The sequence below is a fragment of the Lonchura striata genome, chromosome 18 (genome assembly GCF_046129695.1).
Source record: "Lonchura striata isolate bLonStr1 chromosome 18, bLonStr1.mat, whole genome shotgun sequence".
Taxonomy (NCBI): Eukaryota; Metazoa; Chordata; class Aves; order Passeriformes; family Estrildidae; genus Lonchura; species Lonchura striata.
The window spans coordinates 12,350,691-12,366,935 of record NC_134620.1 but is presented as its reverse complement, the minus strand read 5'-3'; the positions used below and the strand labels follow the sequence as shown (position 1 = coordinate 12,366,935).

The following is a 16,245-nucleotide window of genomic DNA, read 5'->3' as shown; positions in this document are numbered from 1 at the left end:
CGGCGGCGGGGCGGCGGCGGGCGGCCGCGGGCCGGGGGCTGCGCGGCGCGGCCGCCGTGAATGTGCAGGCGGCGGAGCGCGGTTAGGCGTTCGCGGCGCTCGCAGCGGTGTATTGTGGGATCCCGGCCGCCGCCAGCAGCGAGCACACACACAATATGTGGTGGCTCGCGAAAACGGGAGGCAGGAGCCTGGCGGGCAGCCCGCGCCGGTAACCGGCCCCATGTGAGACGGGAGCTCGCCTTTCGCCGCCCGGAGACGATCGGCCGCCCAGCGCGATGTCTTTCCGAGAGACCAAGGCGGGGGAAAAAGCCAAGCACCCTGAAGATCATGGCAAAAAGCAGAGTTCAAGTGAGATTGGGTCTTTTTTTCCCCTTCGTCTTCTTCTTTTTTTTTTTTTTTTTTTTTTTTTCCCTTTCCCTTCTCCTCTCCTCCTCCTCCCTCTCTGCCTCTTGTCTGCTTGGGGTGGAGGGGGGGACCCAGTTGGCAATTCCCCCATTTTGGGGCTCGTTTCGCGGTGGATTTCCTCCCTGCCTGGGTGTGTAGATCGGGCGGCTCGTTAAAAAAAAAAACAAAAAACAAAAAACAAAACCCACACCGAAACGAAGATGTCTTTGTTTAATATTTTTTTTAACTTTATGGTTTTTAGTGTGCTTTTTCTTTCTTTTCCCCTTACCCCTTTCTCTCTTCCCCCCCCTCCCCCCCGCGTTCAGGTTGGATCAACGGAATGGAGAACAGCACGCAAGCCAGCACTTCTGTCGAGAAAAGAAATCACCATTGGAGAAGTTACAAGTTGATTATTGACCCGGCTCTGAAAAAAGGACAGCACAAACTCTACCGTTACGATGGGCAACATTTCAGCATGCCTGTGAGTGGGGGGCTCCCGGGTTTCCCCCATTGTGTCGTGCCTCCCCCCACCAGCCTCTGTTTTACCGGCGTTTTGGGGGCTGGGGGTCCCTCCGGGTCGTGGAAATCCTCGCCGTAGCGCGTGTGTGTGGGAGGGGGGTCTTGGGGGGGGGGGACACGCACAGCCACCAAAGTTACAGCCACCTGACACTGTGTATTCAACTGTCAGGAGCCCAAACCTGCGGCTTTTTTCTGTGTTTCCAATCTGTGTGCATTTCCCAGCAGTATTGCAATTTGACACGTGTGTGTGTGCGCTTTCCCCTTCCCTTGAGACAGCCCGTGCTTCCTCGGGATTTATTTTTTCTTTTATTTTTGTCTTAAATTTCAAGTCTTGTTATTGCTGTTTCTATGTTTTCTCCCCTCCTCTTCCTCCTCCTCCTTCTCCCAGAACTCGGGGATCGCTCCTGTGGATTGTGTCAGGGATCCCAGAATAGGGCGAATATGGACCAAAACTAAGGAGTTGGAGCTGTCTGTCCCCAAATTCAAGGTACTGCCCTGACTTTTGGCTTTAGCTCTGGAAACTTGTTTATCTGGGAGTGAAGCCTGAGTTCCAAATAGTTTAATGGACCGTTTAAATGACAGTCATATTTATATTAACATTGTTATTTAGCAAACTGTTTAACAATAATCCTCTTCTATGAGGATAACAAGAAATCAATGCATCTGTCTAACGAGATCACTTGAAGGTTTTGGAGCTGGGGCTTCTGGGGCAGGGGACAGTGGTGGGGGGGCTCTCCGCTGACAGTACTGCTCAAAATGCATCTTTGTAGCCCAGAAAAGAGCCGGTTACAATGACTGGCTGCAGCGGCAGAGCCTCTGCTCAGCTCCGAGGTTCACCCAGAGCCTTGGAGGTTTTTTTTCCACCCCAAAGTTTGCAGGATGGTTTAACCCCCTCCGTCCCGTGCCATCCTTAGGTCCCTCCCCCGTACTCATTAACAATGCCGATAATTTTTATCATTCCCCACCTTGTGCTCGTTTCCAGATTGATGAATTTTACGTGGGGCCAGTGCCTCCCAAGCAGGTCACCTTTGCCAAGCTGAACGACAACATCCGTGAAAACTTTCTGGCCGACATGTGCAAGAAATACGGCGAAGTGGAAGAGGTGGAGATTCTCTACAACCCCAAGAACAAGAAGCACCTGGGCATTGCCAAAGTCATCTTTGCCACTGTCAAGGGTGCCCGGGAGGCTGTGCAGCACCTTCACAACACTTCTGTCATGGGCAACATCATCCACGTGGAGCTGGATACAAAAGGTGAGGGGGCACATTTGGGGTTTGCAGAGCCCCTGCCCGTCCCACTCCCACCACAGGGGCTGTTGCATAGGGCAGGGACCTGTGATTAAAAATACGAAGGGAGCCGGCAGCGGGTCTGGTGTCTGGGGCCTGGGCGAGTCACGTGGAGCCAAATGTGTTGTCTGTTGCTAAGAGACAGCCCTGTAATTTGCAAAATGCTGCCATCCTGCCTCTCCCCTGCCCATCCCTGTCCCTGCTTGCTACCCTCTCATGTCCCCCATCTCCCTGCCCCAGGCTGGTCCCTCTCAGCCACCTGCTAGGGCTGCTGGACCCGGTGGCACCTGCGTTTTGCAAACTTGGGATTTTTGGGCAAGTCCTGGGACCCAAATCTGTGGATTCCGGTGGCAGCAGCGGGGCTGGGTGCTGTCCCCTGCGTGCCTGGCATTTCATTGATACTTAGAGCGGGCTGGGGGCTGGCACAGCAGAGTGCACACGCAGCACTTGTCAGTGTGTGCGAGTGTATAAGTGTGAGACTGGCTCTTAAAGCGACAGCAGCTCCCTGTGCTGGAGGAACCAGCTCCAGCCCCACTCCCGAGCCCTCAGAAGCCAAATAAAGTTTCTGCAAGTGTGAAGGCATTGCCTTTGGTCTGTTCTCTTCTCCTCCCAGTGTGCTAGTGAAAGGGCTTTGCTAAAATCTGCCTGAATTTTAGAAAATGTCTAAGACTGAGGAGGTGTGGATCAGTTGCTGATTGTACTTCTACATTCTAAAGGTGGCATTTCTAGTTTAAGACTGGTTTGCTGCACTCTTTCTTGGGAAAAAGATATTGCTAACACCATTTTCTTAAAAATGCTGATATTTTTGTTTCAACAGTTTAGTGCACAACCAACACAGCATTTGGTGTGCTACATGTGATAGAGTAGAGCAGGATGTTTATTGACATTACTGACCACTGTTAGAAGAAAAATCACAGTAGCAGTATTATATTTTCTATTGGGAGCTAGGCTTGACCTTACATGTGTATACTTTGAAATTTTAGTATCAATAATTTTTACACACAGGCTCCTTCCCTTGCTTTGAAATTTGAAGGTAAAAATCACATTTAAGGACAAATTAACCATTTGCAGATTTAGTAATAGAAACTAAAGCTCTTTTGTAAGTGATGGATGTCTTCATGACAATCATTTTAAACAAGCTGATTATACTGCCTTCCTTCGTGTTCTCCTCCGTTTATAAACTATGCTGCAAGTCTTGATCAGGCAGCTGTTCCAAAAAGTTTGTAGCACATCAGGGAAATGAGGGGGGGGTTTTATGCTTCTGTTTCCTGGGAGAAAATGCTGAAGTCAGTCTCAAATTGCATTGCTGTTTTGTTTGCCAGCTTTATGCTCCTAATGTATTCTTTTTTGCACAGTTGCTTCTCTTTCGTTCTAAAAGAGTAGGACTGTCAGTGTGCTATAATCTGTCAGAATTGAGTAAAAATTGTGTTCCTAAAATAGCATTAGCAGGTTAGGGCATACTTAAAATATATATGTATCATTTTCACCGTTTCTTTCTAGTATTCTGCTTTGCAAGACAGTGAATAGTTGGTTAAAAACTTTGTTTTCACAGTGTAGCAAAATAAATATTAGGAGTGAAAGTGTAATTTTTATCTGTCTGGTGTGAGCACAGGCCTGGGAATCTGACACTAATAAATCCAGACTCTTCATCTGAGACAGGGTTGTTTAAAGAAACTTCTCTGCTTAGTTTATCCATCTACAGCATGGACACAACTAGTAATTACCTGTCTTAGAGCAATAGCTAGGAATAATTTCACATTCATAAGCCCATTTGAAACTGTAACTTTTCCTGCATTATGTTTGGGATCCAGGAAGAACTGTATAACAATGACTTTATATTTTTAAAGAAAAGTGAAAATAAGCCTAACACTTCCATGTCTGTGGCATTGTAGTGTCATGTGTGGATAGTGTGTGTTAATATTTCAAGCTTATCTTCAGACTCTTGCAGTGAAGAGATCTATTTTGTCATGACTTTAATTGAACTTAAACAGTTTACATAGTTGAGGCTGAGGCTCAGGACTTTGTTAAATGAGATTTGATACCCAAATAACTTCATCTGTAGCATTTGTGCAAAATAAATAAGTTTTTCAGGACAGAATTGTGCTAAGGGTTGCTTTGTTTTTTAATTGAATGGGGTGATTCACAGGGAGTTTGGGGTTTGATCCTGCAGAACTTTCTCATAAAAATAGTCCTGGTTTTGGGGAGGTATTGCTTGAATTAATTTTCTGGGCTCAGGTGCCTGGTCTGTCCATTTTTCTGTGTATTCTTTATCTCTCAGGGCAAAATTCAGACAGTTTCAGGGTCTGATTCTGTTGCCTTTGAAGCTGATGACAGATTTCTTACAGACTGCAAAATAAGTAGGATTAAGTTTTTGTAGTAATGAAAAATTCAATATTGAGAAACTGGGTCTTTGTAGACTTTAGGAATGAAAAGGCTGAGGCTCAGTAATGCTATATGGGACAGTTTGCTTCTCTGGCTTTATTCTTCGAAGGATGTCACTGAGTTCTCCTTAAACCAGGGAGGAAAAAAAGGATTAATTGGTGTCTTTTTGGAAAGACAGCATTAACGGTTTTGTCCTCAGCATTCCCATGCATTGTGTTTGCATTAGTAACAGGCAGTTCTTATGAACGAGGTGTGTAGGGAGAGCTTTCTGAAGTGGCTCTGGGTGTTGGCAGAGGCTTCTCCCTTGGGTGAGAGTTTCACTTCTCAAATCTGCAAGCTTTGCTTGGCACTTTGGAGAGGAGGGAAACGGCTGCACTCCAGAAAGCATGGTAAGGAGCAGAGTTGCCAAGGAGGCTGGGAAGAGGAAAAAGGATTTAGAAACCTCCTTGTCTTGGCTGGAGAAGGGAGTGTCTGACTTCACTTGCCCAGCAGATTATTTTGAAATGATCCCTGTGAGCTCTGAGGTGATAACTGCTTCTCTCTTGCATGGATGGAGTGGGCTGGGAGTGGTAGCAGGGTCATGTGAGTGTCAAGAATGTGTATTTTTACATGGATTGTGGTATTTCTTTTTAATCAACTCTTGCGTTGTGGTCTGTGCAGGTGAAACCCGCATGAGATTCTATGAACTGCTGGTTAATGGTCTTTACACTCCTCAGACCCTCCCTGTAGGCACCGAACAGGACGTGTCCCCAACTGGGAACGAAGCTCTCCAGGTAGGTGTGCTTGGCTTTTCTTAAAGAAAAACTTCCTAGAAAATCCCAAATGTTAACATTAGCATTTTAACATTTTTAATTTATCTTGATTTGTGTCTTGCTGTAGTTCCAATGGATGTTATTAATTCACATTTAAATAGAACTTGCTCATAATTGCCATAGCAAATGTACCTCTGAATGTGGAGCATGTGGCTGATGTGTGCCTGCTTTGCACGGGAAATGCTTTTTGTCTTTCTGAGTGCAAAATGCCTACAGAACCAACAGAATGTGCCCTATTAACATTAGAAATTCCTGCAGTTAGGACTGGATCAGATCTGTCCCTGAGATGAGATTTTTCCCTTGAAGTCAGGGGAGTGATTTACAGTGGTACATTTGGCCTGGCGTCTGCGGTGTGCAATCCTCAGCACGCACGGACTTCAGCCTTGCTTAAAGGCTAAGAGGTGGAAGGTGTCTGAGCTTCAATAGTGGCATCAATTTTCCAGAATCTTAATTAGTTGCTAGAATCAGCTTTTAATAAAAGCAGTGGACAGAATTCCTGCAGGCTTCCAGGTGTCCCTTGATATTTAGGGCACAATTCTCTCCGTGGCTTTGCACGATTACCTGCTTCCCTGCAAACCCCACTGGGATGAGAGGGCCAAGGGGGAAGGGAAGCCTGTTTGTGTGAAGTCATCAGCCTCTTTGGCTTGTTTAAATGTACTTTGGCTTCTCATTGTGACTTAAGAACTGATTTTAAGGCATCAAATCTGAAAGAGCTTCAGAAAAGATTTTTTTTTTCCTTCTCTCTACTCATACAACTTTTTAAAACGTCATGATTTCATTAATTCTGTAATCAAGTGTTCTCAGGACAGGTAATAGCTGTACATTGAACATGAAAATCCCATTGATCTGGAAAAAGGAAAAGTGTCCTCCTACCAAAGCACCCCAACAGCAGCAAGGCAAAACCCCAGTATCCTTTTAACAAAATCATAAAAGAGGTTGGTTCTTCCTTACCTCCCAGCAAGGTGCTTTTAAAGGCAGGAGGGAGACAGGTAATGATTTTTCTGGGACCCCTGCTATGAGTAGATCCTGACTGCTCATTTCTGCTACTACCACATCTCAAATAAAAATGGGCAGATTTGTTCTTACTCTTTTTTTTTTTCAGGGTTAACAGCAAAACCCTTAATTGATGGTATCATCCAAAGCAGTCCCTCCTGTAATTATTCTTAAGATTCTTTCTCTAGAATTGTGTTCATGTGTTATATTATTGTCCTGAATTGTTTTTTTTCCCAATTACCACCAGAATTATTGCTTTATGAGTAACTTTTAACTGTTTGCATCATGGTTTTGACACTAGGATCTGCCAACAAACTTATTTGCTGTTGTAGTTCAGTGAATTACTCCTGACATTTGCTCCTCCTCTCATGCAGAGCAGCAAAGATCTGACAGTTCTGCAATCCCTGCCACCAGGCCATACACAAACCCCACTGAAAAACACTCCACAGCACATCTATACTAAAGGTGGAGCAGTGTGGATGTTGTTAAGAACCAGCCACGTGCTTCCTGCTTGTTTCTCTGGGTTTTAGGACAGTTGAGGAAGAAATTTTCTTGATGTCTTTCTGTTCATGGTGTCCAGGGGGTCAAACTGAGGGCAAGTTCACACTACTGAGTGGGTGAGATGTATGAACATAGGAGGCAGGTGAGAGTTCAGCTTGACTTTGATAGTGCTGGCATGTAATAAGCAGGTCATTTTACACATTTCTGCCTACCTGTGCTTAAGAGGTCTCACCAGTTGACTATCCTGGTGTGCTTTTAGGCAGCTGGAGCTCAGTCCATCTTCTCTTGCTACCAGGAGGATTCTCACTGAGCTCCTGCTTTGCATTATGGAAAATTGATTCTGGAGCTGATGATAAATGTGGCACTGTTATGACTCAGCAGAGTCTGAGCTGGAGAAGGGCTGCTCCTAGAAACCCCCTGAACGTGCCTGTGAAGTGAGTTGCAGAGCAGTTACTTGGCTGCTCTGTAGGTTTGTAGGGTTTCAGTTTCAAACACCATAATCAATAGCACTCTGAGCATTTGACTTTGTGAGAAGCTTTAAAACGATGTTTTTCTGGCAGTTGAGAACTTTTTGTACTTTTTTATGCGTAGCTTTCTCCTCGTTACAGATGAGTGGTAGGGAGAATGGTGGACCAGCTCTACTGCATAGGTTTGGGTGCAGGCTGGCAGTTCACTCATTTGTATGTTTTGATTTGTTCACAAAAAAAAGGTAAATTGACAATTTCACATCTCAGACTTTTCCTATTTTCTTTCCTGTTTGCAGTTTAGACAAGCATTACATTGTTGCTAGAAAATGGAACTCTTCCAGCTAAAAGTGGTGTGGAAGTCTCCTGTTCACCTGATGCTCTTGGGGGTAGTTTAGGAGGGAAACTTGTATCTGCTTTCTTCTTCCTCCCCTTGCAGACAAGTTACTCTTTGCCTGACTTTTTCTTCTAAATCAAAGGAGACTGTTAGCAATGGATAATGGTTTGTGCTTTCAGGGATGCTGTAACCTATTTATTTTTTGCCATAGAAATCAGCACAAACACTCGGGTGCTCAACTCCTCTGAAATCCAAACAGATTAGACAAATATCGTTATAGAAGTTTGTGTTGAGGTGCTTTTCTCTGTTGTGTTGTTGCAGTTGACGGACTCCCTGAAGCGCCTGAAGGACAGTTCCCTTTCTTCCGCAGGATCCTCCGTTACCCCAAACAGCAGCACGCCCTTTTCCCACGACACTGCCTATTCCAGCTGCCGGCAAGATACCCCAAACTCCTACAGCCAATTCACCCCACAGTCCCAAGGAACACCCCACACCCCGCGCCTGGGGACACCGTTCTCCCAGGATTCCACCTACTCCAGCCGACAGACCACACCTGTGTACCATTTTGGGCAGGACAGTGGGTACAAACCCAGGAGACACGAGACAAAATTTACGGATGCGTACAACCGTCGCCCGGGACACCACTACATGCACAACTCGGCAGGGGTGTTCCGAGGCACTGAGCATCAGTTTAGTACATTCAAATCCCATCAGCAGGAGCCAGTTCAGTTCTCTCACACTCCTCCCCTGAGCCACTCTAGTTCTTCAAGCTATAAATCTGCCTTCTCCCCCTATCAAGCACCAGCTGTTTTTCCCCAATCTGACGAGCAGCCGTTTCCCCAAACTTCCAGGGAGACAGAGTACCGGAGACCTGCACCACCTCCCACCGAGATGCTTGTGGAAAGCAGCGCTGCCCCGAGCATCGATTTTGTCCCAGTGAAGGAGAAACCGGAGGAGCCTCCGCCCTTGCCCGACTCGAACTCTGTTCCAGAACCGAGCACAGCATCCTTCTCTCAGACTCCAGAGAGGAGCGAGACCCCTGGCACCCCCACCATGGAGACTGAGATGCAGCATAACAGTTTAGACTCAAGGATTGAGATGCTCTTAAAAGAGCAGAGAACAAAATTACCCTTTCTTAACGAGCATGACTCAGATAATGAGATCCGAATGGAAGGTAGCCCTATTTCCTCCTCTTCTTCCCAGCTCTCCCCCATCCCAACATACGGTTCGAACTCTCAGCCTGGTTTCAGGGGTCAGACGCCTTCCTCGCGCCCTTCCAGCACAGGTTTGGAGGACATCAGCCCCACACCCTTACCTGACTCTGATGATGATGAGCCCATACCTGGGACAGCTCCTCTGAGTCAGAATTCCCGGGGGACATCGGAGGCCAGCATGACTCCCATTGATCAGCTGAGCAGGACCTCCAAAATTGAGACCTCGGAGGCTAAAGAAATGGTGCCTGGTGACCAGACTCCAACATCAGAAAAAATGGACGAGGTAAGCGAGCTGGAACTGAGTTATGAAGCTTTGCATGTGTCCCCAGAGCTGGACAGCGGGGGGAATTGCACTTGTCTTTGTGTCGTCAGAGCGTGGGGTTTCTGGTGGCTTTTCCTTTTACTCGAGCCAGCTGGAAATGAGTTAGATGTGACACAAAGTAATAGTCTCAATCAATTTGCAGTCTCCAGCTTTCTTTATTTATAATACCAGCCTGGTGCAATTTATAGCTTCAGGAGAGCTCAAGGACTGCACAAGCCACCAAAGTTTGGCCAGTGCTCAGGCTCTGTGAATGTCCTGAGTGTTGACAGACACTTAAGCCACTAGAGGAGTTAATGGAGCACTTTCTGCCATTGCTGTGGTCCCTGAGCAGGGGTGTGTATGCAGACACACACTTGCTTAACGGGATTTCATGTTGTACCAAAGTATCGAGTGTATAGGGTGTTTGAAAGCTCTCCAGCTATTCCTGCCATCTGGTTCCAACAGGAGACAGTTGCTGGGTTTTAATACTCACTTTTCTTGGGAGGGAGGGAGTGTTCGAAAGGGGGAGGTAGTTGACTTGTGGGGGATGTGCTCCGCTGAGTCTTCCAATAATAGAGTGGAGATTGTTGCCTCTACTGGGGCATTTGTGGCTGAAGGGGGAGAGAGAGCTGAACAGTGTGGAGTGGTGCCAGCAGACAGGAATTATGTTGCATAGTGTGTCTGTTTGGAAGGTCTGTTGCAACAAATGTGAGTATCACTGCAGTGGATGTGTTGGTCCTATTGTGCTGTGTCAAGGAACAGTCAAAAAACAGATCTTTGCAAATGCCAGACCTTTCTCCTTAATATTTATAATGGTCATGCAAGCAGATGAAACTGCTGTCCCTGGTGTGCAAGAATGCTGCAGTCAAGAGGGCTGGTCTTGTGTAAATGTCCCGAGTATGGCAGATCAATTTAATTTACTCATGAAAGTTTATTGGGGTTAAGCTGGCAGAATGGGTTTCCCTCCGGTGGTTTGCAGTTGTGAGGTTTTCACCAAAGAAGTGGCTGCATTTTGGGAGAGGAGGAGCTGCTCCAGTAGCCATGGGCTTTGCAGGATGCTTCACTGGAGGGAAAGCTCTGCAGCAGTAACACAGTTCAAGTCTAAATACTGAAAATAATGTGACTGTGCTGGATATTTTGTTTTTTCCTGCATGCCTTTCCAAACCTGCTTGTCCTTGCAGTTGCCAGTTTAGCATTTGAAACAGTTCAGCTGCTTGAGTTCTCATTCATCATCCAGGCTGGCCCAGGCTCCCCTCTAGGGAGACAAGTCCCTGGCTGGTGGGGCCTGATGATGTGTTAATTAGGAATGGAGTTTTGATTCCTTAAGCTCCGGTCTGGCAGGCTTAAGAGGGGACACTGTTAGTTTGACTAAAAACCAGGGAGGAAGACATCCCTAATCTCCTTGCATTTCTGGGTTTGTATCTGCTGTCCTTGCACTCATGCAAGAGGGTTGTAGCCAGTTCTGAGTGTGTTTAGGAAGATGGGCAGGTGCCAGCGTGGTGTGTGGGGGTCAGGCACTTCTGTAGCTGACACCGGGTCTGGGGGACTGGCTGGGATGTGATATTGTAGCTTGTGATATGGGGCAGCAGCGTGCTGATGTTGAAGCCCGTGTTAAATCTTTTTTTCCTCCTTAATGAGCTGCTGGTGTCAGAAGTTCACATCAAGAGTTCTGCGATACAAAATTATGTAAGTGCCTCAGTCCTCTGCAGAAGTCAGAAGGGTGGTAACAGGGTCTCCATGCAGGTCATTGCTGCTTTATTTGTCTCCTTCCCCAAAAAAGGTTGATGTTTGTTGTTGGAGCTGTTTATTCAAACTTCCTCTTGGTTACAAATCGTGCCTAACTCTTCTGACATGTTTGAAAAGTTGCCTGTGCTTTTCATTGCTCCTTGTGATGTAGAAAAAATGATCTCCATGTGTTTTTGCTTCCTTTCCCCACCCTTCTCCCCACACAGATTTTTGCTTTAGAAAAAGGCTCTTCTGGCTTCTCTTTCTTTTGCTGAAGGAGCAGAGCTGAACAGTGACTTAACATAGGCTGAAATTTGAGCTGCAGCTTTCCAACTGAGTTAGAGAGGGGCATTGAGTCTGTGTAAAGGCTGGAAAGCTGAACCTCCAGCTTCAGCCTATTGTGATAGCACTATTCTGCTACAGTCCTTTAGAGAATCCTCCAGCAAAACAGAGGGAAGGCAGACACAAATAATTCTTGTGATTGTGTGGCTTGGGGAGCAGAGCAGGAGTGATATCTTAGTGTAGGGAGGCTCATTAAGTATCATAAGGAAGCAATAAAGGGCAGAGAGTTGAACTTATTTACTTAATATTTGGCCCTTCAAGGGTCAGAGCAGCCCCAGGCCAGCTCTCTTTTGGGTGGGTGCTCTAGCTGGGAAAATCACAGGATTCATGAGGTTGCCAGCAAAGTCACAAGGAAGTTTTTCCTGAGGTGATCAGTGCTTTTGAAGGACCTCCTCCTGTTTCCCTCAAAACAAGCATGATTTTTGTCAGTGATTGCTGATACAGTAACATCTGTTCTATAGGTGAAGTGCTGTCAAATCATCAGGCAGATTAACCACCCCAGACTTGCCATAAGTAAAAGAGGTACAGCCAAGCCCAGAAAATGCTCTGATTTATCATGCAAGACCCTGGAGTTTGATTTCAAGATCCGGTGTGATACTCCTAAGCCAGAGTTTGGCAGGGATTTTGGGTGTGGGAGAGGAAGAGCTCTGCATCTGTCTGCAGCTCCTAACCTGGCTAATCTCGGAGCAGTGATTAAGGTCTGCAGAGAAAGTCCAGCTAAGCTTAGCCAAGGGACCAGGCTGAGAGGGGGACCAGTGGGATTTGGGCAGTATGAATTAAGGCGTGGAGAAGGATCCTTTCCAAAAGGAACAGTCTACCAGACAGGAAGGCAGGGCAGAGAGGGCTTTTTCAAGAAACTAGAAGATGGCAAAGAAAAAGTGAAAGAAAAAAAAGCTGAGCTGCATTGCTATATGAGGGAAATTTTTGAAGGAGCAATGTACAAACTTTCCTGCCTATGTGCTTGAGAAGATAAAAAGGAAAGAATTGTAATAATTTCTTTTCACAGGATTTTTGCTGTTTCGGAAGTGCAAAGGTTAAGTACATACAGTTTGATGTTTTGACATCCCATCTGAGCCAGGTCTTGTTTTGGCTTGGCTTGTGGCAGGAAGAGGCCCTGCCTTTGTGCTGGAGGGGGTGACAGGATTGCAGCGAGTCACTTTGTTGTATATTGATGATACCTTTCATGTTTCAGCTTATGAATGTATCAGTTTGTGTGCATAGCTTGTAATAGGAAGACTGTATGGTTGACAATGGTATTTTCCCAGATTTATAAGTACGAAAGCACTTTTTAATTGAGGGATCAGCAGTCTCCTGTCCTCCTGGTAGTTTGACTAAGCACTGAGGTGGGAGTGGCACCTTAAAAATGCCAAAGATCATCATAAAAATAAAGATCCTGAAGCATGAATGAGGTGAGAGCAGTTCTCCTGCTGTTTGCTGGGATTTTTAGCAAATGGGTTGGGGAGTGAACTGGAAGTTACACAGTGCTCAACAGCCCTGGAGACCCTGAAAGCCACTGCTGTCATCAGCTGTCTCACATGGCTGTTGGGAGTGTTTTGAATGCTGTGCTGGGTGCTGAGGTACCTCTTGCAGGACAGCACCAGCATCCCTGGGACAAGCTGTGTGGATGCAGTGGCTCCTCTCACAGCTGCCCAGGGAGAATTTCCCAGCTGTGCTTACTGACAAACAAGGTGGGTCAGGCTCAGCCCTGCAATAAGCACTGCTGAAGTCCCCGAGGCTACATCTGGGCTGAATTTGCCCTTTGTATTGAAGCATCTTTGGGTTCTTGTGTGGTCATGGCCAGAACTGGAAAAAATTTTTGTTGAAGTGTCATATTGTCCCTCTGGAACCTTAGCAGGATGTGATGACATTCCCCTCAAGACACTGCCTCGTGTCTTGCGTGGCTCCATGCTGCTGCATCCCCATCCAGACTGGGCATCGTTTCAGTGGCTGGTAAATGATTGCCCATTCCTGCAGAGCCAAATTCAGCCTTTAGTTTTTCAAACTGGTGAGACAAAGCAGAGCCCAGGTGTTATCCAGGCAGTGAGAGGAGCTGTTGAGGATTTTGGTGCTAGCAGTACCTGCAGTAGCTGCCCCAGGGGCAGTTGATGCCTCTTGGAGCTGAGCTGGGCAGGAGCAAGTCCATCTGTGCCTGCAGGAGGATGTTCTCTTCCTGTACCCTGCTCCCACCCATGGATTGTGTGGGTTGGAGGCAGCCCCTGGGACATTGGTGAGGAATTACCCAGAGCCTCCTAAAGATGAACCCAATCTTGCTCTACTGAGGGATGTCTCTGGGCTGAAGAGCTCAGAAGTGATTTATTCAAGGTAAATGCACATTAGGGTTGAGAAGGTAGATCCTTAAGAGCCAGGAAATTTGATACCTTCGTTTCCACAGTAACTGTGCAAGAGCCCTTATGCCCACTGGTAGCTGTTAGTATATATAATATATATGGGTACACCTGGGATCCAGTTTACAGCTGGAGTGGGATTTATCATTTCTGGAGGGAGATGGGGAGAGTAGATGGGGGAAATGGTTGGTCTGAATGTAGCCTTTTAATTGAAGAAGGGAGAAAAACCTGAGAGCTGTGATTTATACCCAGTCTCATAAACACTTTTTCAAATTTTCCTGCCTCCTGAGCTCTTGCAAATGCAATCATGCCTGACAGAACCGGTTCCTAATGGAAACTCAAAAAATAGGTATCATGTTATGACCATGAATTTCCAGAAATGCAGCCAGCCAATGCCCAGGCAGCAGAGATTTGGATGACTGCTGTGGTTTTACATGTGAATTACACCAGCCATGCCAAACCTGTGAAATTAAAATGAGAGTGAACTGCTTAAGCTGTGGGTTCAGTTCTGCCCTCCCTGACCCATGCACAGCAGCACTGAGAAGCCACAGGGACTTCTGGGGATCTTGTGGAGTTTAAGCTTGTTCAGAAGAGAAAGGCAGCACACAAATCCCTCAAAAGGTGATTTAAATGTGACACTACAGTGGCCCACTGCCCCTTTGAGAGCTCAGTGATCTTTTCAGCCACTGAATCCTGAGGAGGGAGCAGGCTGGGGCAGGACTGCAAACCCTGCATCCTCCTGGAGATGCTGAGGGTCAGTTCCTAAATAACCTGACCAAGGCAAGGGTGTCCAGGCTCCCACAGCAGTGGGAAGTGCAGGTTGTTATTTTACGTTTTTTTTTTGAGAATTAATGCTGGAAGACCACAGGCAGGGACTACTTTCTTGTACACTGATTCATTTGCCACATGACAACCTGCTGCTCCTACAAAAATTTATATGAAGCAGAGGAGTCTGTTCGTTTTTGCGAAGTTGTATTTCAATTTTGACTTTTTGTATTTGGCTCTGATGTGATTCTTGGAGTGCTTGCAGAGTGGTTAGCAGAGCAGAGAGCTTGACCAGACAAATGTTCAGTAGAGGAAGGAGCAAGAGGTAACAAGCCCAGTGTCAGTTTTTACCGTCACTTTTTCAGAGCAGTGTTGCATAGGATCCACCTGGCATTCCTGATGATACACCCCTCATGCGTGTATGCTTGTTGGGGGGAGGAAACCTGAATGGCAAAACATTTGACTGTTTGTGGTTTGGATTTTTTGGATACCAAACAACTCCAGTAGAGTGAGAGAACGTGTCTCTGGTTGATAACAGAGCTGGAAATGGTGAAATGCTCTGGAGTGTAACTGAAAAATAGAAAGCAGGCTGTGGTTGGGAGGCTGAGTGGTTCTTTTGCTCTCACACCAGGCCAAGGCTTTGAGGCTTTTTCATTTTGCATACCTGATAGAATTGACATTGCCATTCCTTTTTATAAATCAGTGTTCCTGACAATATTCTCACCACTAGCTCAGTTTGTTCTGTTTCTCCACCAGTGACTTCTTGTAAATTTTCAGTTCCTGGCAGAACCTGGCTGTGTATACTTGAACTGCTTGTTAATAGGTAGAACATTGCTTATTTTGTGTTTGTGTAGTCTGTAGATGCCCCTGCACTGGAAAGTTAGATCCAAATTACAGTGTTTAAGCATAGCACATAACTTAGAGTGGAATAATATCTGCAAATCTGAGCTCTGCAGACCATCCACAGTTAGAGAGCCATTGGCCATCTTCCTTTTGCTGCTTGCAGAGCTCTTCCTATTCTTTACAGCACTCAGGATTTAGCAGTGACGATATTGAATGTTCAGTTGTCATAAATGCAGGCTGTGAAGCCTCACACTGAAGTGACACATTTTCCTCACAGTTTCTCCAACCCATTATCATTCCAGTTGCGTTTCGCATCTGATGGCTGTGAAAAGTGACCAAGGGAATGCAGACAAGTTACTGGATGGCGGCGTGTGTTGCAACATGCAGTGACACTGAGAAAACGTGCCAGTGTGTTAGGTAATCAGTAGAAATATTGAGAAAATAATTGCTGTTAACATATTGTGCTGGCAGCCGCCAGAACAGCACTAATTTCTGGGTCTGGTTGTGAAGATGCCGGAGCAGCCGCTGTGTTCTATATGTGTCTGTGTCTGACACAGAGCACTGAGCAGACGAGCTCTTATTCAAATTTCTGCTGGCTGGTGCCTTTCCTGGAGTCCTCTAAATAGATACAGTTCATCAGTAGAATGTTTTTTCCATACTGCATCAATTTTGAGGCCCATGACTTTGCCACCCCCCTTCTGTTAATTTTAATTTTCAGTTTGGGGTACTTGTTTGTGCCTAGTGAAGATGGGGCAGAACTCAAAATGAAACTTGTGAGATCGTTAGCTCTGTGCATCACATACCTGGCCACGAGGGCTCCTTTGACCCAGACATGTTACTGCTGTCTTAGGATTTATTATGAAAGTGCAGTGCTTGCTTTTGGAAATGCCCATTCATCATGACAAAAAGATTGCTCACATTTTGTGCTCCTAAGAACAAAATATTTAAAAAAACAAAGATGAAAGAAAATCGTAAAGGAAAAAAAAGAAGTTAAAATGTTTTTTTATTTGCATAGTGCTAAAATAAGGTCAG

The 16,245-nt window shown here is 46.0% G+C and overlaps 1 protein-coding gene across 1 annotated transcript in view; it reads left to right on the top strand.

The window, feature by feature from the left end:
- The first annotated feature begins 23 nt into the window (after nt 1–23).
- The window catches only part of SETD1B (SET domain containing 1B, histone lysine methyltransferase), a 47,985-nt gene continuing 31,763 nt past the window's right edge, over nt 24–16,245 (top strand). Inside the window, exons 1-6 of the mRNA XM_077787253.1 lie at nt 24–348; nt 711–865; nt 1,292–1,390; nt 1,886–2,156; nt 5,232–5,344; nt 8,000–9,175. Of these exons, the coding sequence (XP_077643379.1) occupies nt 276–348; nt 711–865; nt 1,292–1,390; nt 1,886–2,156; nt 5,232–5,344; nt 8,000–9,175 (1,887 nt within the window). The 5' untranslated portion in view covers nt 24–275. The remainder of the gene's footprint in view (nt 349–710; nt 866–1,291; nt 1,391–1,885; nt 2,157–5,231; nt 5,345–7,999; nt 9,176–16,245) is intronic.